Raw genomic sequence first — 25,970 nt, forward strand, 5'->3', positions numbered from 1 at the left:
TGCTCTATCCACATGGAAGGCACTGGGTGCACATTCATAAGTGGTTGCACTTGACCCCGAATGACCTGCCCCGTCATCAGCATTGTTCTCCAGCCTGCCTCCTGCCGGCTGGTCTTCAGGCACACCGGACTCTTCTCCCCCTAAACATACCCCGGGGCCCTCTCATGATCATGCGCCTCTGCTCATGCTCTTCCTTCTGCCTGGACCACCCTAGACACCCTGCCCCAGTCACCAGCCCACCCTTATTCTCGTAAGTGAACTCTTATTTATCCTTGCAGACACCAATGTCTTCGTTCCATGAGCCCATCAGGAGTGCCCTGCAAGTTGGTTCTCAAACAAAGCACATACACAGAAAGATTCTCCATAAACATCTATTGAGCTCCTGCTATGTTCCAACTCATGGTGTTTTATTCCCTCAAAAGCAAGCAGACGCAGTGGGCAGGAAGAGAGCAAAGGAGCTGGGATTCAGAGCTGTGATTGAACAGGGGAGCCGGGAGATATTAGAGCTGACCCTCAGAGGATAGGTCAGCTTTCAGCTCCTGATTACATAGACTTTCCATTATTTTAAGGCTTGGAAACTCTTAAAATAGGGGCATGTTAAGAGAATAGTTTTCTCAGGCTCCTTGCTGGGCAGGGAGCCTGCTTCTCCCTCTCCCACTCCCCCTGTGTGTGTTCCCTCTCTTGCTGTCTTTCTGTGTGTCAAATAAATAAATAAAATCCTTTAAAAAAAATAAAGAGAGAGAGAGAAAGAGAATGGTTCTCAGTTGGAGGCCAGGGGTAGCCCACAGGGGACATTTATTTGGCCAAGCCCAGGGACATTTTTGGTTTTCACAACTTGCGGGGGAGCGTGCTGCTGGCATCAGCTTGGTAGAGACCAGAGATGCTGCTAGATACCCTACAATGCACAGGCTAGCCCCCACAACAGAAAGTATCTGGCCCAAAATGTCCATAGTGCCAAGGTCGAGAAACCCCACATTAAGCCCTTTCTTTTGGAAAGAAGGATACAGCCTTAATTAGCCAAGAGTTGGGAAAGGAAAAAACAAAAAAGGTGAATGGGGGAAAGAAGAGACTAGTTCAGCGCCCCACCTCCGCATCCCCTCCTGGTTAAGCTGGCGACTTTGTGGGCCCACCCGCAGGTGGACGGCTTCCTGGAAAACTGGATCTGGCAGATGGTTGCTGCCCTGAAGTCTGGGCTGGCCCAGCCTGTGAACGTGGGGCTGGCCGACTGGCTCACCCTGGCCTACCACCACTACACCATCGCCGTCCGCAACACCCGCCTTGTGGGCCAGGAGGTGGCGGCTCTAATCCGGTGGCTGGAGGTAAGGCCTGCCCCGCCCTCCCCTCCCCTCCCCTCCTCGCCCTTCTCCCGAGACTGAGGGCATTAAGCTGGTCTCCTAAGCAGCGCAGACAGGAGAACCACTTTGCTAAGCTCGTAGGAATGGGAGGGCACAGGGTGGAGAGGAGACATTGGGGGTCCCTCAGATGCCTTGCTTGAACCCCTATTTGGCAGAACTATCTTCCCTCCCCCTCTCCCAACCACTATCTCTTTTACGCTCACTCCCTTGGATGTGCTAAGGGATCTAAACACACTTGTATACCATCAAACCCCACAGAAATGAACAGCATCACTGTGCAGGGCGTGCGTGTCCTAGTAAAGGCCGGCAGACAGGGGGCAGCATCCCCAAGGGGCGGTCCTAGGTAGCTGAGCCTGAAAGGTGGGCACCAGAGAGGTGAGAAACCAGTTTGGGTCAGGAGGCTGAATTAAGCACCTCATTTACCACCTGAGACAAAGAACAAGGGGGGAGCCCAGAACGAGCTGGACCCACACGAGGTTTCTGTCCGGCAGCTGTCTGCCGTAAGCATCTTGCCTCTGTCTTCCAGGAATCTGCTCAGTTTTCTCGAAGCAATGTTCATCTAATTGGGTACAGCCTGGGTGCCCATGTCTCAGGATTTGCTGGCAGTTACATGGGCGGAAAGCACAAGATTGGGAGAATTACAGGTAACCATGCTGATAACCAATGACCTCGCGGAGGTGCGAAACAGGACCCTCTTCTACAACAGGCCCAGAACTACCATGCCCCCAGCCTCCTTTGCACTGTTTTAAGCATGACCACTGTCCTAGACAGCTGTCCCTCGAGAATTCAGAGTAAATCACAGCCCCAACCCCTATTGCCTTTCCTCCAGTGGGTGCCTCTCATAGTCATGCCAGATAGGACCTGAAAAGTAGACTTTCTATACACTTTTTACCAGGAAAGAGTTTATTTTTCAACCTATAGCTTAAAAAGCCCAATATGAGCAAGTTAAAGGATCACAGCCTGAAATATGTGATAACATCGGCCACGTCTGTGCCTCAGTTTCCACATTTGTGAAACACATGGGCCTTACGGTGGGACCCATTTGGATTGAGGGAGGGGGCTCCACACTGACTTGGAAATGGTTCCAGATACCCAGGGAGAGCTGAGGATGTGCAAGAAGGCCTTTCCTCCCAGGCCTCCTTGACACCAACCTCATCCCCCAATGTTATCCCACAGTTCTGTTTGGAAGAACACATCTGATCGGATTGTTCACCAGCCAAGTCCCCAAGGCCCACAGATATCCACAGGATAAAACTCAGAAAGCCCAGGGGCGCCTGGGTGGCACAGTTGGTTAAGCATCCAACTCTTGGTTTTGGCTCAGGTTGTGATCTCAGGGTCATGAGATCAAGCCCCACATCAGGCTCCATGCTGATTTTGGAGTCTGCTTAAGACTTTCTCTCCCTCTCCCTCTGCCCCCTCCCCCTGGTGCTTGTGCACATGCTCTCTCTCTCTCTCTCTCTCTCTCTCTCAAAATAAATATATTTAAAAAGAAAGAAAGAAAAGAAAAAAAGAAAGAAAGAGAAAGAAAAGAAAGAAAGAAAGAAAGAAAGAGAAAGAAAGAAAGAAAGAAAGAAAGGAAGGAAGGAAGGAAGGAAGGAAGGAAGGAAGGAAGGAAGGAAGGAAGGAAGGAAGGAAGGAAGGAAGTCAGACAAGGCCCTTCTCAGTTTAGTGTTCCAGAATTCTGTGACCTCTCCTCCCTCTGCTCTCCTCCTGTAGTCCCAGGCTTCCATGACACTACATCTTTCTCTACTTTACGAACACACCATGGCTTCCTGTGCTTCTGGAACTTTGCATGTCCTTTTCCCCTTGCCTGAAATATCTTTTTTTTTTTAAAGACTTTATCCATCTCTTTGAGACAGAAAGAGAGCACGAGAGGGGGAAGAGGGAGAGGGAGAAACAGGCTCCCCGCTGAGTGGGGAGCCCGACGCAAGACTCGATCCCACAACCCACGAGATCATGACCTGAGCCAAAACCAAGAGTGGGATGCTCAACCACCTGAGCCACCCAGGTGCCCCAGGACCCCACTTTATCAAGTAAGAACATTTTTGACAGCTAATATCTACTATTACCATTACTTCACCAAAGAAGAGGTCGGTTTTAATGTAAAAAAAAGAAATAATGGCAGACATTTAAACGAAATAAATTGGTCGTTATGAGAATTCCCTTCCTCATCCTTACTTTTTTGAGCTTGCCGGTAACTGGGGAGACCTGGTCGGCAGGCTAGAATTTGTGCCTCCAGCTCTGTGATTTAACCCTCATCAGGCTGGGGGTGAGCAGACCTTCACAGAAGGCCAATGAGGCCCATCACCAAGGAACCAGGCCTAGAAGGCTGAGTAAGAATCACAGAGAGGCGGCACCAGGCCCAGCACCCTCTCCACCCTGGCGGGTGTCATGGGCCACATCAGGCATTATTAGCCAGACCCACTCCTGACAGAGGCAGCAGGACAGCTAATTACTCCTGTCGTCTCACACTCAGCCCCACGAAGAACAGACTATAAATCACACCAAGACATCTTTCATTTGTGACTATGGATGAGAGCTGGAGACAGGCGCTCTCACTGCCCCCTGTCAGTTCCTTCACCCACAACAAGGATAGAAGCCAGGGCTGATGTGGGACATCAAAGGGTCTTCCAGAGAAGGTAAGGGAGAAAGACAGAGGAAAAACCTTGAGCGCATAAATACTCCCCAACGACAGTCAGCCAGGAGCTGCCACTCGTCTCACGCACACACATCTGTCACTTGACCAGAGCTGAGCTTTGAGCAGTCCTATTTGCTCACAACACTTTCACCCGGGAACAGTCATGCCCCAAGGCTGTTCTGGACATTCTAATGAAATGACATTGGTGTGAGAGAAAAGTCAGCTTGTTTAGGGAAATTATTGACAACATACAGAGAAATAAAGTTTTTCTCTGATGGGTAGGTTAGAACTACTTACAATTATAAGCACAGTGGTTTTTTGTATGCAAACAGATGCTCTTGAAAGGAGCTTGAGAGGTACTTAAAATTGATTTGCTTAAATAAATCAAGCATTCCCTCATAACCTTATTTCTACCACTGGGTAGTTCCTGCAGACCTCTTCCCCATAGATAATGCGCAGCCTGTGTCTAATTTTCGGCACCATAAATTACTGCGGTTTTACTGCGAAAAGGTTATAGCAAGATTTTCTAGAGGAAGATTATCCCCTAGGATCTTCTTCTTCCTGCTAGCTCATGAATGTGTAATAACATCAGAAAGCTTAAAGGAGCATTCTCCTTTCTTCCCCTTGTGCCCACTGAACGCTTACCCTTGCTCTCCTGTTAGGGCTGGATGCCGCCGGCCCTTTGTTCGAAGGATCTTCGCCCAGGGACCGTCTTTCACCAGATGATGCCAATTTCGTGGATGCCATTCACACCTTCACCCGGGAGCACATGGGCCTGAGCGTGGGCATCAAACAGTCCATAGCACACTATGACTTCTACCCCAACGGGGGCTACTTCCAGCCTGGCTGCCACTTCCTAGAGCTCTACAAACATATTACCAAGCACGGCTTAAACGGTGAGAAGGAAGGCGTGGGGAAAAGCACTAGCCTGCACTGGCTCGTACCCCCCATACTTGCACACAGCCCCCAGATCCAGGACTCTGGGAAGGGTTTGGGAACCCAGGGTATATGGTCACCAAGCCCACTCAGAGGGAGAGTGGGTAAGGGCTAGGGTCCCTCCAGCAGGCCCTTCTCTTAACTGACAATGAGCTGGGGGAGACACCAGGATTCCCCACTTCTTTGCCCCTCCCAGCGTACCCAACAAAGTCTCTCCAGGCATACTAGCAATTCTGAAAGTGGAGTCCTGATGCCTGTGGTCATTCCTCCTTCTCCAGAAGTTTCCTCACCCAGGGGGCTTCCTCTATTCTGGACCACATGAGGATGCACTTAAATAGATCCTTGATCTTTAGCATCTCGGTCTCTGGTCTGACTAGAGCGGGAGTAACTCTTCCACTCCTGGGAGCTGTAATCAGCTGATCCTGCAGGACCTTAGTGGGATTCTTCCGATTCAAAATTCAGTTCTAAACATGTCTTTGTCGCTTCCTTTATCTCAGGGCAGAAACTGGATTGTGGCATTATCTGGGTTGTGATCCCACTTCTCTCTCAAATCCTAGACTAAAATATTGACATGCACGTTGACAACACGCGCAGGGTTAAAGAACAAGCCTGTCAGCAAAAAGCATACATTCCATAGATGCTCCAAATCTCTCATTATTATAAAACATCATCCTGATGAAAACATACCAACTCACGCTAAGCCAGTCGGAGCCCCTCTCCTCCCCCGCCCCACGTACCTCCCTTCTCACCTCCATCATCCAAAACTGAGCTGAGAACCCAGTCTCCTGTGATTACATCACTACCTTCACCTCTCCAGTATCAGAACGAACTTCACACTCAACATTATCTCATTTTGGCTGGACTCCCAGCCTTCCACCCGCCCACACCTGAGAGAACCTTCTGGGAACTTCCCCTCGTCACTCCTCACATGCCCCTCACATCGCTGCCCCACCGGTCATCCACGGGGGCCTGCTCCATTCCCGGCTGACAAACCAGCCCTCCTCCCAGATCCACTCCCTCCCAAAGCTCAACACAGGCCTGGTATTGAGTAACTAGTTGCCTGATAAATACATCTCTGTTGGTACGATTTGCTCTTTTGTGCGAACCTTCAAAGTGGTGGGACCAGGTACACTTATTTTGCTCGTCCAATTTTGGTGTGGTTTTTCTCGGTTTTCTTCACCTTTAAGTTTAAAAGTGATCCCATTCTGGGGTGGTTCTATCAAAGCATCTGAACAGAAGGTAATTTGGTAACTGCTTTGCCGCCCCAACCCCTCCTGGCTAGGTGAGCTGGAACGCCTCTGAAGCTCAGTTTTCTCGTCTGGAACAGCTGCCTGAAGGGGCTGTGATGAGATTCAGGAACTGGATGAGTGAAAGCACTCAGCATAGTACCTGCCTCATAGTAAGTGCTCAACAAATGCAGCACTAGACCAAGAGCCAGGTGTCCAATCTTGGCATTTAGCCTTCAGACACTGGGAGAAATAGCTTTTGGCAAAGTTACCTGTGCTGTGACATTAAGTACTTTACATACCTTGTGGTGGTTCTTCAACATCCTTGAGAATCATTTATTAAAGATTAAATTAATTAATTTTTAAATTAATGAATGAATGAATGGAGAGTTTTTTTAAAAGGTCAAAAATTCATGGTAAATAAACTTCCTAACCTTGCTGTTTTGGCCCATGTAGACCTAGTCACTTGGCTGTATCCTTCTAGAAGCCAATCCCCTTGCTGGTTTTACAGACCAGTTACCCAGTGGGGGCAATGGCTGCTTTAGGACAGAGGGCAGACATTGTGGGAGAGGACTCAGCTTTCACCAGGCCATTAACCGAGCCCCAAGAGTACCTTGGCTCTCATTTGCCTAGCGTGGTTAAGAAAAGAGGCATCCCACACAAGCCTGCTCCAGCTGCCTCAACCCAAGACATGAGCACTTGCACATTTGTAGCCGTTTAAGACATACATATATTTTTTAAAGATTTTATTTATTTATTTGACAAAGAGAGTGAGACAGAGTGAGAGGGAACACAAGCAGGGGGGAGTGGGAGAGGGAGAAGCAGGCTTCCCGCCGAGCAGGGGGCCCGATGCGGGGCTCGATCCCAGGACCCTGGGCTCATGACCTGAGCTGAAGGCAGACGCCTAACGACTAGCCACCCGGGTGCCCCAAGACACAAATATTTTTTAAATAAATCACACTACCCTGTGTTCTTAAATAATTCAGTATTTTTCTTAGGGACTTAGGCTTCCAGTTAAAACACCAGGGCGCCCTCAGGAGCCCCAGGGTGCTGGGGTGATGCCTCTCCACCTCGTGCCTGAGAGGGGCCTGCTCCTGGAGTTCTCAGTCACGGATTCCGTCCCAGTGTCGCCAGTGGGCCAGCCTCAGCAACCCCACCCCTCCTTCCCAGCGTGCTGCGGATCTGCGCTGGAAAGAGGACGATCCTTTGAGGAGAGGGTACTTTGGAAAACCGAGGGGGTGTTAACGTCCTTCTCGCCCTGTGTTCCAGCCATCACGCAGACCATAAAATGCTCCCACGAGCGCTCGGTGCATCTCTTCATCGACTCCTTGCTGCACCCCAGCCAGCAGAGCATGGCCTACCAGTGCGGCGACATGGACAGCTTCAGCCAGGGCCTGTGCCTGAGCTGCCAGAGGGGCCGCTGCAGCTCACTGGGCTACCACGTCCGCCAGCAGCGGCAGGGCCAGAAGAACAAGCGGCTCTTCCTGGCCACGCGCGCCCAGTCCCCCTTCAAAGGTGAGTGCGAGCGGCCCCGGGGCAGCCGCTCGGCTGAAACCTCGCTCTGCTTTCAGTGTTCCTCAAACCACAGAGTCCAGACGGCGATGTCCACACAGCCTGTCTCTCTCTCTCTCTCTGTTCCCAAGAGTGTGTCCACCTGGCCGCCAAGCGCCAGGAGGAGAAAGCTTGATGCTTTCTGGAACGATCGTTGGTTGAGCCTCTCCTCCTCCACTTTCACGGTCCCCTAGGATGTTAGATCCTGAAGGCCCTGAGCAGTTCCGGCCACCACCCAGGTCTCATTGTGCAGGGACCTGGAGGCGTATTCAAACCCCAACTGGAACCCAGTGCTTTCCAGCTCTGCTCACAGCTTCCATGAAAGAAGGAGGCTCTGCGCTATGTTTGTGGCTCCTCATTTCCTCTAAAGTTGGGATCCGCTGATCTTACAGGGTATCACTGTCTTGTTGAGACCCTCCAAAGATGAAGTTTGGCTTCCAACTTTCCTCATCAGACCTTTAACCCCAGGGCAAAAACCGAGCCCCGGTCCCTCCCTGGATTGAAGCAGAGGTCGGAGCTGCGCCTCTTCGAGGCTGAAGCCAGCAGAGAAAGGCTCCACCCGAGCCCAAGTCCTCCAGGAGTGAACGAGCTGACATCTACCACCATTACCATTTCTGTCTCATCCTTTCGACAGCTCCTGAGTGATTTAGCGTCTTACTGTCTCACTGCACACGCTCACAGTGCCCGGAGGACTGGGCGCTGCGCTGTTTGATTATCACCGCCCAGAATATTTGTGGAGGCAGAAGGTGAACATGTCATCACCACCACTTTGCATTTGCACAGCCTTCTATACAAAACATCAGATGCAGCCATCACTTCTTTGTGGAACCCACAACAGCCAAGCAAGTTCGGCAGGGTGGGTAAGGATCTCATTTTCAAGAGGAGGGAAGCGCAGCTTGTAGGGAGTGACCTGCCCACGGCCACACAGCCTGGAAGGAGGCCAACAACCAGGTGCATCCGACTCCCGGTCTGTGTTCCTTTTCTCATCACACTCGCAAGTTCAAGTTCCCAGGCAACTTATTTTTTAAGCATAGGATTCCTGTTTATCTGAACTTGTGCTCTCCAGCCAGATTTCCCTTCCGTGAAGCCCAGGAATGACAGAAATCCACTGCCGGCAGCTGATAGCTTCTGAGGGCATCACAGTGAAAGCGGATACTTCCTGCCTGAGGGGCCAGCCGGTCCCCTCTGCTGACTGCCCCTTCGGGGTGGAGGAGAAGGTACAATCCGAAATCAGGCGAGGGGATTTGGAAGGGCTCCTGCCTTGGGGAGCTCCCCCATGGCAGGCTGCCAATTAGACACTCATTTGTGTTAACCGGCTTCTCTTTTAAATGGCAAAGCTGCCTGGAGTGATTAAGCCCCTCCAATAAGCACATTTCACTGGATCTACCGTAAATCATGGGATGTTAGCATTTCTAGAGGCTGTTCTACCCTGCCATTTCACAGCCGCAGACACCCAGGCCCAGCTGGGGAAAATCATCGGCCCAGGGATACAGAGTGAATTCTTGGCAGAGTCAGCATTTAGACCTGGACCTCCAAACAACTAGTTGAGGGATTTTTATTTTTTTATTTTTTCCTCAGGAACCTGCCCCTTGTCTGTTTGTGGAGGTGAGGGAGGGAGGAGAGAAGAAGGGGAAGGTTTTGCTTTCTCCTTGAGATCAGCTGGGAAGAAAGGAAACTACTTTTCACCTTCCACAGCTTGAGGGTGTCCTGAAGTGAGGAGGTTGGTCCAGCTGGAGGACATCTACTGGGGGCTTGGAAATGGGGGTGGGCAGGCAAGCATGTAGAGAAGAAAGAGGGGAAAGGAAGACCGATAGGCACAACCAGGCTGAGTTCCTCCCTTTAGCCAAGGACCAGCACATGCTGCTGGTGTGAACTCACAGGGGTCCTTTTCCTATGAAGGAGGACCAGAGCACTGCATTCAGGCAGCTCCACCCGACCCAAGCGGCTACCAAAACCAATGTGTTCATCCATACGTTTATTCTTCAAACGTAAATTGAGCCAGAGTAGTCAGAGTCCCTAACTCATGGGGTGCACTGGAGACCAGCCCCCTCCCATATGTACATGCTCAGTGCCATCCCAGGAAGACAGGCAGGGGGTCCCTTGGAGACAACACTCGGGTGTCTTTATTGCCAACGATTCATCTTGCTCCAGACTCTTCTGACAGGCGTGGAACCCCTGAAGCCGGTGAAAGCCTGAAACTGTCAGAACCCATCTCAGCCCCTAACGGAAGCTCCTTGCTGAGCTGTGGCCTACACTGTACCCTCCCCCTCTCTGGGTCTTCCAAATTCTCCCCCCGTTCTGTTTCAGTCCTTCCAGTGAGGAAAATCCTAATCTGTTCACTGGTGGGAAGTAGCATCACTGGAGTCACGCCAAGCTGCCCTGGGTATGGGCGGAAATTATCCCCAAGTGAGACTCTGCCTGTTCTGGAGAGCTACTAATCTGGATAATGCTGCGTCAGCTGGTAGGGTAGCTGTGGCTAGTTAAATTAGTTAGAATTAAACGCAATCAAACATTTGATTCCCGGATCACTCTAGCCACCTTTCAAGTGCTCAGATACGTGGCTGCCATATTGGAGAGCCAGAAATGGATTGCTTCCATCATCACAGAAAGTTCTGTTGACGGTACTGGCACAAGGCCTTTAATCTAGGTCCCATAACTACACGTTTCCCCACCCATCGTGGTCATGATCATCTCTGACTGGGGCCCTCCAAGTCTACTTCTCTGGCATTTGGTAAATACTTGCAGATTCTTAAAAGAAGAGACTTGCCCGGCCCTGGTTACAGAGAACCCATAATTCATATTTTTCAAGAACATCTAATTGTATGATATATTTTAGTGCAGGATCTGGCTGGGCAAAATAAACACGGCCTCCAGATTGTAGCTTCACAAGGGGTGACTAACTTAGCCTTTTATTCCTCTGGCTCCTAAGATATTTCAACCATCAAAGGGTCTGTTTTCTATGACCAGAACCCGGTGCCCATGAGGAGAGTCCCACAAGGCAGTTATTACTCACTTCTATTTTCACTCTCCCAGTAAGAGCCCTCGCCAGCCTGGGAGCCTGTTTTGTAAAAGAGAAGAGAGAGAGCATATCCATCCTGAGGGAGTCCTGCTTAGCAAATGCCTTATCTAATTCATCCTCTAGCGGTGGGACAAGGCCACTGGGAGTGGAGGGAAGTGGCACTTAAGGGGGCCTCTTCTGTCCAGGCTCCACACTGGGTATGTTGTACAAACTAGCTCCTTTATCATATAATCTTCACAACAACCCAGACAGAGGGACAGAGACTGAGATGGGTGGGGGTAGGGACTGATGATGGTGGACTTTCCAATAAATAAATTGAGACTCATAGAGTTTACAACTTCCCCAAGTCACACAGTCTGTTAGTAGCAAATGTAGCATTTGACCCCAGGTTGCTCTGATTCATGGCCCTTGCTCTTCCATGCCACACAGTCTCCCGAGTGTAGCACCAATGCCGGGTCCTCCCCACCTCTCTCCCTCTCCCCTCCCCTCTGCATTCTGGGCCTCATCCCATCTAGCTCAACTTGCTTGAGTACTCTTTCCTTCTGGTTGGTGAGACAACCAACTAAACTCTGACTTGGGAGAATCTGTTTGTCTTTTTGGCTTTTCTCTGCTACTTCTTTTGGAAGGTTTTTGCTAATTTCCAGGGAGAGGTCCAGAAAAAGTGCTGGGTGTCATAGAGACAGTGCAGGCTTGAGATTGGGAATAGGGCATGTCCAGAATTTGGCTTTGCTGCCAACCTCCTATATGTGACCTTGACCTAGTGACAAAACCCATGCAGGTCTCAGTTTCTTCAGCCACAGAGTGATTGTGTGTGGATGAGCATGGGGGTGAACCACTAAAACTGGCCCCTGTGGGTGCAGCTCAGAACCGTGCCTGGTCAGTTCAGCACATAGGAAGGGAATAGGTATCACTGGGTTAACACCTTCTAGAAGCTGGGCACTTTTAAATATGCCATCCCATCGCATCACATCCTCACACCCTGTTAGAGTGCTCTTGATGCCCATTTTACACATGAGGAAATTGAGCTTCAGAGAGGCTATGAGTGCTCACAACCACTCAGTGGTAGGTGGCAGAGAAAAGACTCCAGGCCCTCAGCTGAGGGCTCTTACTGCCTTCCCACATGAAGCACCTATGGGCACAAACAGCGGGCAGCAGGCAGCAGGATGCCAGTCAGTACAGCACTCCTTACCACACACACACACACACACACACACACACACACACACACACTCCCCCAATCCCACCCCTAGCAGAAGAGGCAACTGCCCACAGAAGGGGCAAGCATCCAATCCCATGACATCAGGGTGTAGGGGAGGAAAATTTTTCCTCTACCCTTTTTATTCTTTGGCTGGCCTATTAATTAAGTTGACATAAAACAGATTAACAGGAGAAAATGTTAGTTTCATGTGTACTAGAGCCTCACAGAGCCAGGAGAGGTTCAAAGAAGTCAGGCAGTTGATGCCTATCTGCCATCCCGAGCTAAAGAGAAGGGGGTGGGGCTGTGGGGCTTCAAAGAGAAGGAAGTTAATTCACAGGAAGATGGGAAGAGCAAATGTTTGGGAAACGAATGTTTGTCACACCATGCAGAGACAATGAGACACAGAGTGGAATCAACAAACAGGCCTGGAACCACCCCCACCCACCCACCCCCGCTTACCACCCCTCATCACCCAGACTGTGGCTCTCTGTGGTGGGTGCTCTCTTCCTGGACTAGGCCCCCCAAATAAATTCTTAGAGGCAGATAAGCAGGAGGCAAAAAGCTCTTCCTGAGTGTTTTGGGCCTTGATTGTCTTCCACTTAAAATACCCCACATGCTAAAGTGGCACATTTGGGAGAGGCTCGTTCTGAAGCACTATAGGGGTGTCACAGGGTGCTGTGAAGCCCAAATGTGGCCATCAACATGAGCCCAGAGCTGCACAATGCACCTGCTTCCAAAACCACCTGCAGCTACCCTACCTTCCTCCAGCCTGCCCTGAGTGCTGGCCCCCTCATGGGGTAACCCCTGCATGGTGCCATCCCCAGGCCTCTCAGTGCCAGGATCTGCAGCCTCCCTCTCAAGTTAGAGGCATCTCATGTCTAGGAACAAGCCCTTGGTGCTGCAAGACAACACAAGAGATCTCATTCCTCCCATCTTCATGAAAGAAAATCGATACACTGAAAGAAAAAGGCCTCTTTGATGTTTGCAAAGAGAGTCATAATATCTCCCAGCGCCAATATCTAATGATCTGGAATCGTTTTTTTCCATGAAACAAAAAGAAGAAGAAAAAAGAGGAGGTGAAGAAGAAGAAAAAGAAGAAGAAACAAAACATTCTCTTTTCATAAATTCCACAAGCCAATGTCTACTGTGGCTGGCTTATAAAAAGAAACTTAAGTGGTACCAGTGGGGTTCACATGAGATCAGAATCCGGGGTTTTGAGGGTATTGAACCACAGGAGGACTCTCTATTTGAGGAGAATCTCCAGAGGCCTCACATCTCTGCTCTAGGTGGCGTTTGCCTGATCTCATTCAGGGTTAATGGACTGTTTCATGCTCTTTATCTTTAAGACCTAAAATAATTTCTCCTGCCTGAACCGAGGAATGCACTGGGCTGGCCCCTCTGCAGTCACAGGATCAAAAGCATTTTTCCTAAATCATTTTTTAAAATCCTTACTAAACATGTCATGAGGGAAAGTGAGCAAAATTTTTCCTTAATCTTTGTAACAGCATCATTGTCCGGGGGGGGGGGGGGGGTAGGGAGAGGGAATGATAGGCAAATTGTCTCTTTTTCTTTTAAAGAAAAACACAAAAATCCAAAATAAGAACATCTAATTAGTTCTCAGTATGAAAGGCTCTTTTATATTTATAAAAATTATGTCATTTCAAGATTTCTCCCCCAAAAAGTGACTTTCCTAGTGCAGGTAATTTGGGACTGCCTGTGCCATCAATCTGCTTAGTTCTATATCCGGGCTTTTGCAGACACAAGGGTACCCTCATCCCCCAACTCCTGTGCCCTACCCCCCACAGCCCACACATCTTTCAGGAGCGCTTGGCAGGCTGGCAGACTCGGGCTTCTCAACACTCCTGCACCTTTGGGGTTCCGACTTCCTGCCGGGGAGACACTGCAGGAGGCCAGGTCATTCTCATTCAAAGGATGGGAAACCAAAGGGGTCCTGGCAAGCTGACCCTTGGATTTTACACCTTCCCCCAGAATGGTGCAACCATGGCATCTCGGACCTGGGAATCCATCTCCTACTCATGATTTAAGAACAAAGGAAGAAAAAAACCCCTCCAGCGCAGGGACATGACACATTTATCCCCACTCGGGGGCTAGGCATTCAGGGGACAGGCAGGAAGAATCTGCAGCAGCAATAGCCCAGGATGGATGTCAGTGGGTGAGACCCGGGAGGCACTTTGTCTTGGTGGCTTCGTTCCAGGAAGGTTTTGATGGCAGCCTTTCCTCAGGGGCCGAGTGTTTGCCATTTCTTTCAAAGGGCAGATGCAGCTTGCAGAACCAGAACCCCAGGAGACAGCGGGAAGGGGATTTTAGAATCAGACAGACACCAGACACCTGGGTTCAAATTTGGCTCCACTTGTAACTCTCTGTGACCTTGGACAGGCGTCCAAATCTCTGCTTCCTTGTCTGACATCCACCAGAGTAATTGACACCCTAGGTCTCAGGAGAAAACAGGACTCCGCTGGCCGAGGTCAGCTCAAAGGAGTGGGCAGGACTCCTTCCAGAGGGTGGGGAGTAGTAAGGAAACCAACAGGGCCTTCCCCTTATTTAGTCTTGTTGTGAGGACCAAAAATGACATAGGCAAAACTCTTAGTATATAGCCTGATGCATACATAGTAGGCTCTCCACAAATGGAGATTCCCATTCACAGTTAGGGTCTTTAATGCAGCACGTGTCCTGCCTTATCTTCACACAAAAGAGCCCCTGAAGACCCCTTAGGTGCCCGGTGCATGCTGGGACTTGTGCCGATAGGAGCATTGATATGACACTGAGACTGCCCTCGGGGAGAGAAGACATGGACGTTGATGCCCACGAGATAAGAAGACAGAAGTGACTCTGCTTCCCAAGCGCAAGCTCCCCCGAGTCCGGGACCGCAGCTTCTGGTCCTCTTGTCTTCTGTTCTAATACTTTTAAAAAGCATTTTCTTTTTCCAATAAGAGTCTAATTAGAATACAGGCATATTGTAGAAAACCCAGAACTTGCAGGAAAGCGTAAAGAAACAAAAACGACCCCTCTCTCCTCTCTGAAGATAAGCATGGTCACATTTTTATGCCTCTTCCTCTTGTGCATCCTGTTTTATAAAGTTGGTCTCATGTTGGACATGAAATTTTGTGTCCTGGTTGTTGTTCGGGCTTTCCCCCGCCCTCACTTCTTTCATAAGGATTGAAATTGCTCCAAAAATATCTTTTAATGACTTCATAAGAGTAAATCACATGGTTGGGAATATGAACTCGGAATCAGCAGACTCAAGTCTAATTGCAGCTTCCCCCGTTCTTAGCTGCATGACAGTGGACAAGTTACTTAACTTTCCCCGAGCATCAGCTCCTGCATTTGTAAAATGATGTGGAGGGAGGATAAAGTGGGCATCTTACACAGTTGTTGTAAAGAGAAATGAGATAATTACATGATGCGATTGGCTAAGTGTCTGGGACACGATAAAAAGTAAATGGTAGTTCTATGAGAACTACCTGATTAGTCAGTCTGTAGTCATTCTTCCATTGAATATCTCAGGTGGTGCCGACTTATTTTTAGTTAAACAGTTCTGTTATGACACTCTTGAACTTAAATCTCTCTCCATACTTCAACTTTTTCCTTAGGGTATATAAAGCTATGGTTCCAGGTACAAACACATAAAAATTCAAGTTCTGGAGCCAGGTGGCCTGGGCTTACATCCCAGCTCTGCTACTTAGGAGCTGTGTGACACTGGGAAAGTCACTTAACTTCTCTGTGCTTCAGTTTCCTCCTCTCTAAAAGGAGGTGATGATAGTATCACCTGTTGTGAGGATTAAGTAGGATAATAGACGCAAAGTGCCTGGCACAGGCAAATAAAATAAATATTAGCCAGTGTTGCTTTCTTGCATCCCGCCAATTACCCTCTTCAACTCCTCTATCCCCCATAGCTTTTAGCACTGGGTTGAGCACCAGTAGACTTCCAATTTATGTGTATTAAACTGGATTAAAATTGGTGACTAAGGGTGTTCCTTGAGTGCTCTGCAAGATGCTGCCTCCTCGTTAGGAGGTTACCCCAAGCCCAGTCCTCCTGCCCTGTCCTGTCCACACCCGACACCCACCCCACACACCTATGGCCTGTGTCTTTGGAAGGACCTTTCCTTTTGCCTCTGTTCAACTTATAACACAGTCTGCCCGTGACAGGGTTCTCTTGATAGACCCCAAATAGTATATGGCTTCTCAGAGGCCTCTGGGATGTTAGGCCAGAGTGCCTGTCTCCATCACTGCCAGCCAGGGTTGAGGGACCCTTTCTGGAACCTGGGCCCACAGCCCTTCTCTTATTTCTCACCTGCAGCCTCACAGTCCTGAGAGTCTCAAACTACTTTTTCCATGAATAAGGATCTGAGCACCTGTTACGGATAGGGCACAGTGTTCGGTGCCAGATGATGCCCAAGCTAGCTCCTACCTAAAGCAGAAAACTCATGGCCTATAAAAGTCCACTGTTCATGTTTGGCTCTTGTCGTGAACATAAATATACAAAAAGAAACTTTGGTGCTTCAGAGTAAGCCCAAGAGATAACCCTGGGCTCATAAGCAAGTCCACCACAAAACCCAAATGAGAAGGTGGTTTATGCCAAAGGGGAGGGTTGTGCAAACAACACAGAATCCCAGGAAAACAGGCAGACTGGGACACTGCAGCTGGGGTGTTGGCAGCACGCCATCCGAAGCAGCTGTTGCTGGGTTTGTGTGTAGCTACCAACCTCCCGTGGCCATGCGGCATTTGGTAGGTAGGAGACTGACTCATGAAGATGACAAATTTCCACGTGTGGGGTATATGGGATGGATGAACAAGTGGCTAGTGCCATGATCTATGCTTTCTGGTGGGAATTTGCCTGCAACACAGCTTGAAACTTGGGTCTTGGATTCTCAGAGGTGGCTTCCATCTTGCTAAATTGTAATACACATCATGTTACTCCCAAGCCAACTGTCGGTTCATTCATCCCACCAAGTTTGCTAGACACCTACATCGTGGAAGTCACTGTACCAGGATTAGTGGATTAATCATTACCTAGAACAGGAAAAGCAAATACACAGCAAGCACCCCATAAATCCCTCTCCTCTGCCCAAGGCAGACACCAGTCTTCCCAAGAGCCTGGGTGTAACCTCAGTACCCGTCTCCACATAGGGCTCTGGGAAACCTGATCAATCAAGCGGAATTGGCATGCTATATGAAACCTGTTGGCCATCTTGGAGCTAAAACAGTACAGGCACGTAGAGAATGTGGAGACAGCAAGAGACAGAAGTCCAAGCAGTCCATTCATTTTGGAATTAAGTGGGATAATTTCAAGAACAGCCCCATAGGCGGCTGGTATGACAACACAGGGTAAGTCAAGGCCATCTTAGGAGCCTTAGCAATAGGTCCAGGCTAAAAGACAGGCTCTACTATGTGACTTTGAACAAGTCCCTTCCCTTCTTGGGCCCCGGTTTTCTTATTTATAAAATGGGGATGATGACAACGATACCTCATAAGGTTCTTACGATGAGTGAATGAGATGAGGTAGTGTAAAGTGTTTAACAATACCTGTGGGATAGTAAGCAATTTGCTTTTATTAACTAAATATTTAGGTAAGGGCGCCTCGGTGGCTCAGGTGGTTGAGCAACTGCCTTCAGCTCAGGTCATGATCCTGGAGTCCCGGGATCGAGTCCCACATCGGGCTCCCTGCTCGGCGGGGAGTCTGCTTCTCCCTCGGACCCTCTTCCCTCTCGTGCTCTCTGTCTCTCATTCTCTCTCTCTCAAATAAATAAATAAAATCTTTAAAATAAATAAATAAATGAATATTTAGGTAAGGAAGAGTAAAATAAGTTACCCTCTCCTACACAACCCAGTAGGACATTCTGAACACTTGATAAAATGGAAACATTTTATGCCCAAGTGCTAGAACTAGAGTTGTCGTATTTCCATCAAAAAATGTGCTTGATGAACCCCACAGAGCTAGTGCCTAGGAACCGCCCAGAATATAGAGATGTGGTCACTAGGGCATATGCTTCTTAACTAGAGCTCTGTCCATCCCCAAACGGACTTCATCAAACAGAGGCAAACGTTGAAAAGGGCAATGTGTTCTCTTGCCTTTGTCAGGTGCCTCAAAACGGTAATATCCTTCAGTTTATGAAACGGGACTTTTGCCAAATACATGGAATAGTCCAACAAGATCGCACCCAGAAATGGGTGAGAATGCTAGGTATACCATATTCCTGTTCTGCCTTCTTCTACTAGATAATATTTATTATTATACTACAAATACACCGTATGTCCTCTGTAAACATTTCGTAAAGACAGAAAAGGAAAAAGAAAAAAATGTAAAGCCTTCATAATCTCTCCACCCAGGAAAAAAAAGAGTTGGTATCTATCTATCCAGACTTCTCCCTCTGCATTTTTAAATTTTAAAAATATGAGATTTTTAATTTAAAAAAAATCCTATTTAAATTCTCTTTCTCTCTCCCTCTCCCCCACCTTCTCTCTTCAGTGTATCATTACCAGTTCAAGATCCAGTTCATCAACCAACTTGAGAAACCAGTAGAACCAACTTTTACTATGACACTCCTCGGAACAAAAGAGGAAAACCAGATAATTACCATCACTCTGTGAGTACAAGTTGCAGCCCCGTCTATGGTGATGGCATGCTACTTTTTCTCACAGGGTCTAGAAGGTCCCCGTAATTTTCAAGGGCCAGGCCAGACACAGCTTACTCTTCTCAGCCCATACAACTGCCCCAAATGCCTGTCAGACGGGGTGTCCACCCCAAGCCCAGAGCCTTGTCATCCCTCAGCCTCAGCCGGGTCCCACAGATTGCTTTATGGTAAAATGACCTGTGTTTACAATGGGTTCATTGTGAGGTGAGCTGAGCAGAGAGGGAAGCCAGAGGTGGCAAAGTCCGTCGTCCACACTGCAGGAAGAAGAGCCAGGCAGGAGGAGCAGGGAGGGCTGGAGCAGCTGTCCGCAGGACAGCCCTGAGCTCCTTTCCAGTGAGTTCTCAAAGCCATAACCCAGAAACAAAACTGCTTTCAACTTGGCACCAATTTCCCACCTCAGTCAGCCTACACTGCCAGCCCTGCCCATCTGTCCTTTGCCCTGTTACACACCTGCTCACAAAGTGAACAGTAACCTCATGCCTCCCTCGGAGGCTCCCCAGCCTCACTGACCACATCTCGACCCTCAGTATGGCCTCTTCCTTGGAAGTGCCAGTAGGCCTCTGCCCACTCCAGGGATAGTCCTCAGCTTCCAGAAGATCTCCCCCAGCTTTGGATCTCTGGTCATTACACTGATTCTGACATTCAGCAAGTATTAGTCAGTGCTCTGCCTCAGGGGTAGAGAGGACCCTAGCCCTAGGATGCTCACAGCCTAGCGGGGCAGATGGATTCCTAAGCAGTTCTTTACAACATTCTGCAGGAGGAGCTATGACAAGCCGTGCAAAGGAACCCTCCATCCACCTGTCTCTCCCTAAATCCAGTGGTACCTTTGCACTGTCCCAGATCTCTCTTGGGGAATAGTTCCAAGGTGGAAAGGGCATCTAGCTGCTCAGTCAGTGTTGGGACATGTTAATGTCTTGGAGACCAGTGAGTAAATCTGCTAATGATACCTAAGGATCTGCATTTAAATCTTGCTCCAAATTGGTACATCCCTTTAACATGTGGTTTTCTACTACTATTAAACTTTGTTGTTTCTATTTATATGGGGAGGAAAAAAAGCATGAGTGGGGAGATAAGAGCAGTGGGTGGCTCTACTGTGTTAATCAAACCTCCAGGGAGCTGAGCTGCCCAGAGATCATTGCCAAAGGCCCACTGTCTTCTCAGGGGCAGTTTTCCTGATTTGTTAACTTAGAAGCTAGGAAGCCTGAGCTCAACAGAGTTATCAGATTCATTATGGCAGAACTCTCAGAGCCTCTTAAATATGCTGACCCAGAAGATACATGGCTTTCCCAGTATTAATGGTCTGGCCCACCCACTGCCGTTTCTACTAATAGTCTGTCCCACACCAGTTTAGAAAATGCAGCAGAAAAGACCTTCCCGAGTCACTCAGGCAAACCCAACACAGACTGAATGTGCCCAACATGACTTTGCTGTTACAAATAAACTAGGTCTGATTTCCTTTGTATCTTCAAGGGATGAAGAAATTACTAGTAATAAAACTTATTCCTTTCTTATCACGTTGGATTTGGATATTGGTGAGCTGATCATGATCAAGTTCAAGTGGGAAAATGGCGCCGTATGGACCAATGTCTGGAACACAGTCCAAACCATCATCCCATGGAGCAGAGGGCCCCTCTACTCAGGCCTTGTTGTCAAGACCATCAGAGTCAAAGCGGGAGAAACCCAGCAACGGTGAGTATTGACTCAACCTCCCTTGACATCTATCAGGCATCTCTATGTGCCAGACCTCCACAATTAACACTTGCATTTATATCATAAAGTGGACACTATCGTGTCCTAATGATGGCATATAGATGCTCGGAAAGGTGAAATGACCATCCCAAATTCACACAGCCATAGATGGAAGGACTGGGATTTGCACCCAGGTCTTCTGACTCCCGGTCTAGACTCTTGCGGCTGCCCGTGGTTCAGAGCTACTTGCCTCGGAGTTTGAGATTCGCCTCACTGGCCCAGTGCCCTTCAAACTTCAGTGTGCAGGTGAATAACCAGGAGATGTTTATGGGTGCTGCAGTCCAAGGACCGCACTTTGAGTGGCAAGGACCAAGATGTGCCATTTCCTTCTTACTGCTCACCCAGAGAAATGCTTTCAACAGATCACAGTCTCGACATTCCATTCTGTGAGGGTGCCTCTCAAATCTCAGAGTGCCAAAGAGCCACTAGGGAGCTTACTAAATATGCAGGATTCCCAAAGCCACCTGCGGAGCGTCTGATGCGCAGTGGTTCGTGAAGGGACACAGGGCACACAGTTGCTAATAAAAGCCCTAAGAAATTCTGATGGGAACCAATGGAGCAGGCTTAGGACACCCTGCTCTGTGTGATTTAACGTCTCCCTTGGCCCCAGTGTCCCCGGGGACAATAAGGGATTGGGGTCAGAGTCAGACACAAAAGAAAGAAAGGGTGGTCCAGCTGCCCCTTCAGTCCTGTCAGCAAAGGGATGCCCAACATATTTTGCCATGGCAACTCTGCTTTTCTAGAGTTCTGCACTTCTCCATGAGAGGAGAATTCTGTCCTTCCCCAGACCCTTCCTCCTCCGCCTCCCCGTCGTGTTCAGGAAACTTGTCTCTCCTCTCCCACCGCCCTTTGTTGGGGAGCCCATTTCTGTCTCCGGCTTGTCCTCAGTAGAGATGGAGAACAGCAGGCCTCTCACCTCTGAACTATGTTCCTCCCTCACCCCACGGGCTTCACGGCCAGGAGTGGGTCCGCGGCAGATTTATGCCCCCGACTCCCTTATACAACAGCGCTCTGAGGTTTTATCTCCCCGGGATACAAAATCCCGGCAATTACTAGGAGCATACTCTGCAGCCTGCCAACAGATTTCTCCACACGATCAATTTGAGAAAATTCAACTGCTTCTGTCCTCTTAGACCCTTGGCTATTCTTGCATGACTTTCTAGCCCTTTAGAAGAGCTCAGCTTCTGGGACGCCTGGGTGGCTCAGTCGTTAAGCGTCTGCCTTTGGCTCAGGTCATGGTCCCACGGTCCTGGGATCAAGCCCCGCATCGGGCTCCCTGCTCCGTGGGAAGCCTGCTTCTCCCTCTCCCACTCCCCATGCTGTGTTCCTTCTCTGGCTGTCTCTCTCTCTTTCTGTCAAATAAATAAAATCTTTAAAAAAAAAAAATAGGAGAGTTCAGCTTCTGACAGCCACCCCTCCCCGCACTCCCTCAGCTCGAGGGTCATTCCTCAGGCCTAGGGGCTGTTCACCATGACAATTCTCTGTGACTTGACTGGAAAGGTTGTATAAAACACACCACAGCCTCTCACTGGTGCTTACCCACATGGTTTTGAAGGAGTAAAGAGCAGAGGGAAGGGAATGGTGCTTCCAGAGCTCCCACTGTGCCGAAGGCACAGAACCAAGTCTAGAGGGTTGGTCTCATGGAACCTTCCCAGTGATGCTTGGAAGTGGGTAGTGTTGGCTGTGCAGATGAGGAAGCTGGGGCTCATAGAACCACAGCCTGGGGGCACTGCTGATAATTGGCCGAGTCCAGATCTAACTCAGGGTTTGTCTGATGCCTTCCTTGCCTCTTTGCTGTCCATGCACTGTTCCCAACACTTCCTTCCTCCATTCATCTGGGCCCCATGGATCTGACTTTCCTTAGTCTAAACCAGCAGTGGTGAAGTGCTGGATATTCATATATCTGCGCATCAGACCCTTCCTCCGAGCTGTAGGAGGTACATGCTGAAAAAGGAGGAGGGGTGGTGAGACCTATAGCTTTTTAAGTTGCAAGTATTCAGTGGCTCCTATGTGTCTTCCCAGCACGAGGTACCACTGGGGGATACAAAAAAAAAAAAAAAAAAAAAAAAATCTGAGTGTGGCTCTTGGCAGAAAGAAATTCCAGGACCTAATAATTAGGAAAAACAAGATGCATTAATTTTACTAATAACATACTCCCTCCCGGTGCTTCTCAAACCTTCATGTGCCCAGGAAGCATCCGGGAATTGTGCTAAAATGCAATTAAAATGTAGGTGGGGTGGGGTCTGACATCCTGTGTCTCTAACAAGCTCCCGGGTGCAGCTGCTACTGGCTCACAGACCACACTTTGCATAAGGGAAGGTCTAGCATTGCATGGTCTAGAAAGCCTAGAAGGGAGACAGCAGTTCAGTGGTGCTGCACCACAACAGGCTGTGGGGAGGCCAGGAGGCATTCCCAGGGAGAGAGGCAGCGAGCAAAGCAATATGGCAGCCAGAATCCGATGGCCTGCGTCTGCCGGCCCTAAGCTCAAATTCCACTTGCCGCTCACCACCTGTGGAGCCTCAGACACTAACTGCACCTCGCAGAGACTCGGTTCTTTAGCAATAAATGGAATTTATAATATGTATCTCATGAGACCAATAACAAACTACCAATTTCTGAGTCCCTCTACAAACCGTAATCCCAGGGCCAGGATGCAAATATGCAACCTCACAGTCTTAAACTCTCTGCTGACTACAGGGCACAAAAATGGTCAAGTAACTCACTCTGTGCCTCCATGGGAGGAATTCAATGAGAGATGATTTTTTTCATTCAGAGGCACAAAGTCAGAGATGAGAGGACCTACTGTGGTGGTGGAAGAGACAGGGCAGAAAACATTGGTTCTACAGCGGGACATCAAAAACGATCAGCTACACATAATGAGAAAATGTTCAATTTCCACATTAATCTTTTAAATGCAAGACAAAAATCAATGAGATTATCGCTGGTCACCCATTAGCTTGGCAGGAATTAAAAAACAGACAACATCCAGAGTTGGTAAAGGTGTGGAGAAGCAGGCATCCTCATACACTGTTTGTGGGAGTGCAAATTATGGAGCTTCTGCAGGAGAATTTCATTCAACAACTAACATTTAGTGAGCACCTACCTTACACCAAGCACTGTTGTAGGCACCAGGCAGGGAACAGAATAGACAAAGCCCTCGGTGTCATGGAGCCTACATTATCAAAATTTTAAATATACATAATACCCAGAATTTTAACTCTAGGTGTCCATCCTGGATAAATACTCAAAATATCCACAAGAGATACACATGTGCAAAAACGTTTGTTGCGGTCCTATCTGTAAATAGTAAACCATTGGGAAAACCTCAATGTCCATCAGTAGGAAAATGGCTCTAATACACTGTGGTACATCCACACAATGGAATATAGTACAGGAGGTGAAAAAGAATGAGACAGATTCATATGTAGTGAGATGAACAGGTCTCCAAGTCCATTATTTGATGGTAATGAAAAAGGTCAGAAAAATACATACAGTATAACCCCACTTCTATTAAAAATTCTTTATGTTTGCATATGAACATTGATATATGTGTAAATGCATAGAAGTAGGTCTGGAGATGGGGCGTCTGGGTGGCTCAGTTGGTTGAACATCCGACTCTTGATTTCAGCTCAGGTCATGATCTCAGGTTGTGAGATCGAGCCCCGCGTGGGGGCTCTGTGCTCAGTGGGGCGTCTGCTTAAGACTCACTCCTTTCTCCCTCTGCCCCTCCACCCCTCAAATAAATAAATAAATCTTAAAAAAAAAAAAAAAAAGAAAAGAAAAGAAGAAGAAGAAAGAGATCTGGAGAGACATAAACCAAACCAGGAAAGCAGAGGGGAATGACCCTGGTGAAGGGTGATGGCAAAGAGGATCTTTAATATTTGACTTCGTTTAGTTCTTTACCATTTGAACTTTTCAAAATTACATTCACAAATTATTTGTAACACTTTTTTAAATTTTAGCTTTATTGAGATATAATTGACAATTAAAATTAAGATATTTAAAGTGTACATCATTGTGATTTGATATACATAAACGTGAGACTGGATCCCCCCACCACCCTGTTAACTAACACACCCAGCACCTCACATATAATATAATACAGTATTATCAACTATAGTCACCCTGTTTTACATTAGATCCTCAGACCTTATTCATCTTATAGCTAAAAAGTCGTATCCTTTTACCAACCTCTCCCTATCTTCCCCTTCCCCAGTCCCTGGGAACCACTTTTCTACCCTGTTTCTATGAATTCCACTTTTGGTGGGGAGGGGCAGATTCCACGTATAAGTGATATCCTGCAGTATTTGTCTTTCTCCATCTGGCTTATACACCATTTTAATTTTAAAAAGTCTGATTTAATGAAGACTTGACCCTAGATGCAATACAAAAAAGAAAAAGAAGAAAGAAGAAGCCATAAACTAGAATTCTTTGTGACTACTGATAGTTTTTTTCCTAGTAAATGCAAGTTAGCAACACAAAACAGCGTCTTAGGCCAAGCTCACAAACGGTCAAAGCAGTCTAAGGCTTGGTCTCCAAGAGCGACCCAAACACAGAGTGATGTCCTCTCTAGCCGGACCTTGTCTGCACCAATAAGAGGAAGGGGCTGAGCTTACAGAGCTGAACCCAGCAGAGGCTGGTGACCATGGCCTCATGCCCAGGGACCTTTAAGAGCAGCGCTGACAAACTGGAGCGAGTCCAAAGAAGGCAGGCTGAGGAGAGAAGCCTGCCTTGTGAGGAACAGTTGAAGGAACTGCAAATGTTTGCCCTGGAGTCTGGGCAATGCAGTGAAAGGAACAATAGTTACTCTCAAATCTTTGATGAGCTTGGTTGGGGAGAAAAAAGAACTGCCCTGAGGACTTTCTGTTCTTACTGAGCTGAAATCACCCCAGTGCAGAGCTCCAGGAACCAACCTTACACTGATGCTTTCGCTGACTTGGGTTTTATTTTTCTCTGAAGTTATGAAAATCTTTGTGCACATAAGAATCCAATTTTTTTTTAAAAAATAGCATGCATTACATAAATTGAGTTTTTATTTACAAAGGATGAAACACTTCAATAAGCTCCATCTAAAAGTTAACGCTGTGTTTGCTCTGTTTTCTCTTCAGAATGACATTCTGCTCAGAAGACATGGATGGCCCACAGCCCCACCCAACCCAGGAGAAAACCTTTGTGAGATGTGACGTACACTCTAAAAAATTGAAGAGAAAGATCAGATGAGCTTCTACGAAGTCCCAGTGTGAAGAATAAATGATCTTATTCCTCATCTGGAATGGTTACTTTATTTGGAAACCCAAGTTATATAAACAATCTTGCATAAAGTTTAAACAAAGTTTAGGTTTAAAGGGGGAGTATGTTTCACTATTCTAAACTGAGCTTTTAGAAACTGTATTATGTAACTGTATTCAAATATTTGTGTAACTAAAAATTTCCCAATTGTACCTCTGATTAAATGGTAATATATGCAATATATAAATAAGAGCCATTTTAGATCCATTGTCCTAATTTACAAGGTCTTTTACAGTTAAGTCAAATTCCCCATATTTCCTTCCTAGTTTATTCTGATCCGTTTTCTGAACCATGCTGGAAAGGTACTTCTTTATGACAGAACTCATGCTTCAATAAAATGAAGTTCCCATTAATCA

The 25,970-nt window shown here is 47.9% G+C and overlaps 1 protein-coding gene across 1 annotated transcript in view; it reads left to right on the forward strand.

The window, feature by feature from the left end:
• LIPC (lipase C, hepatic type) overlaps window positions 1–25,545 on the forward strand; it is a 131,199-nt gene extending 105,654 nt beyond the window's left edge. Inside the window, exons 3-9 of the mRNA XM_028100494.2 lie at window positions 1,137–1,319; window positions 1,882–1,999; window positions 4,656–4,889; window positions 7,425–7,670; window positions 18,411–18,528; window positions 20,047–20,265; window positions 25,434–25,545. Of these exons, the coding sequence (XP_027956295.1) occupies window positions 1,137–1,319; window positions 1,882–1,999; window positions 4,656–4,889; window positions 7,425–7,670; window positions 18,411–18,528; window positions 20,047–20,265; window positions 25,434–25,545 (1,230 nt within the window). The remainder of the gene's footprint in view (window positions 1–1,136; window positions 1,320–1,881; window positions 2,000–4,655; window positions 4,890–7,424; window positions 7,671–18,410; window positions 18,529–20,046; window positions 20,266–25,433) is intronic.
• Window positions 25,546–25,970: the final 425 nt, after the last annotated feature.

This window comes from Eumetopias jubatus, unplaced genomic scaffold (genome assembly GCF_037043125.1).
Source record: "Eumetopias jubatus isolate StellerSeaLion01/CBP00866 unplaced genomic scaffold, mEumJub1_p1.0 scaffold_7, whole genome shotgun sequence".
In the NCBI taxonomy this organism is placed as follows: domain Eukaryota; kingdom Metazoa; phylum Chordata; class Mammalia; order Carnivora; family Otariidae; genus Eumetopias; species Eumetopias jubatus.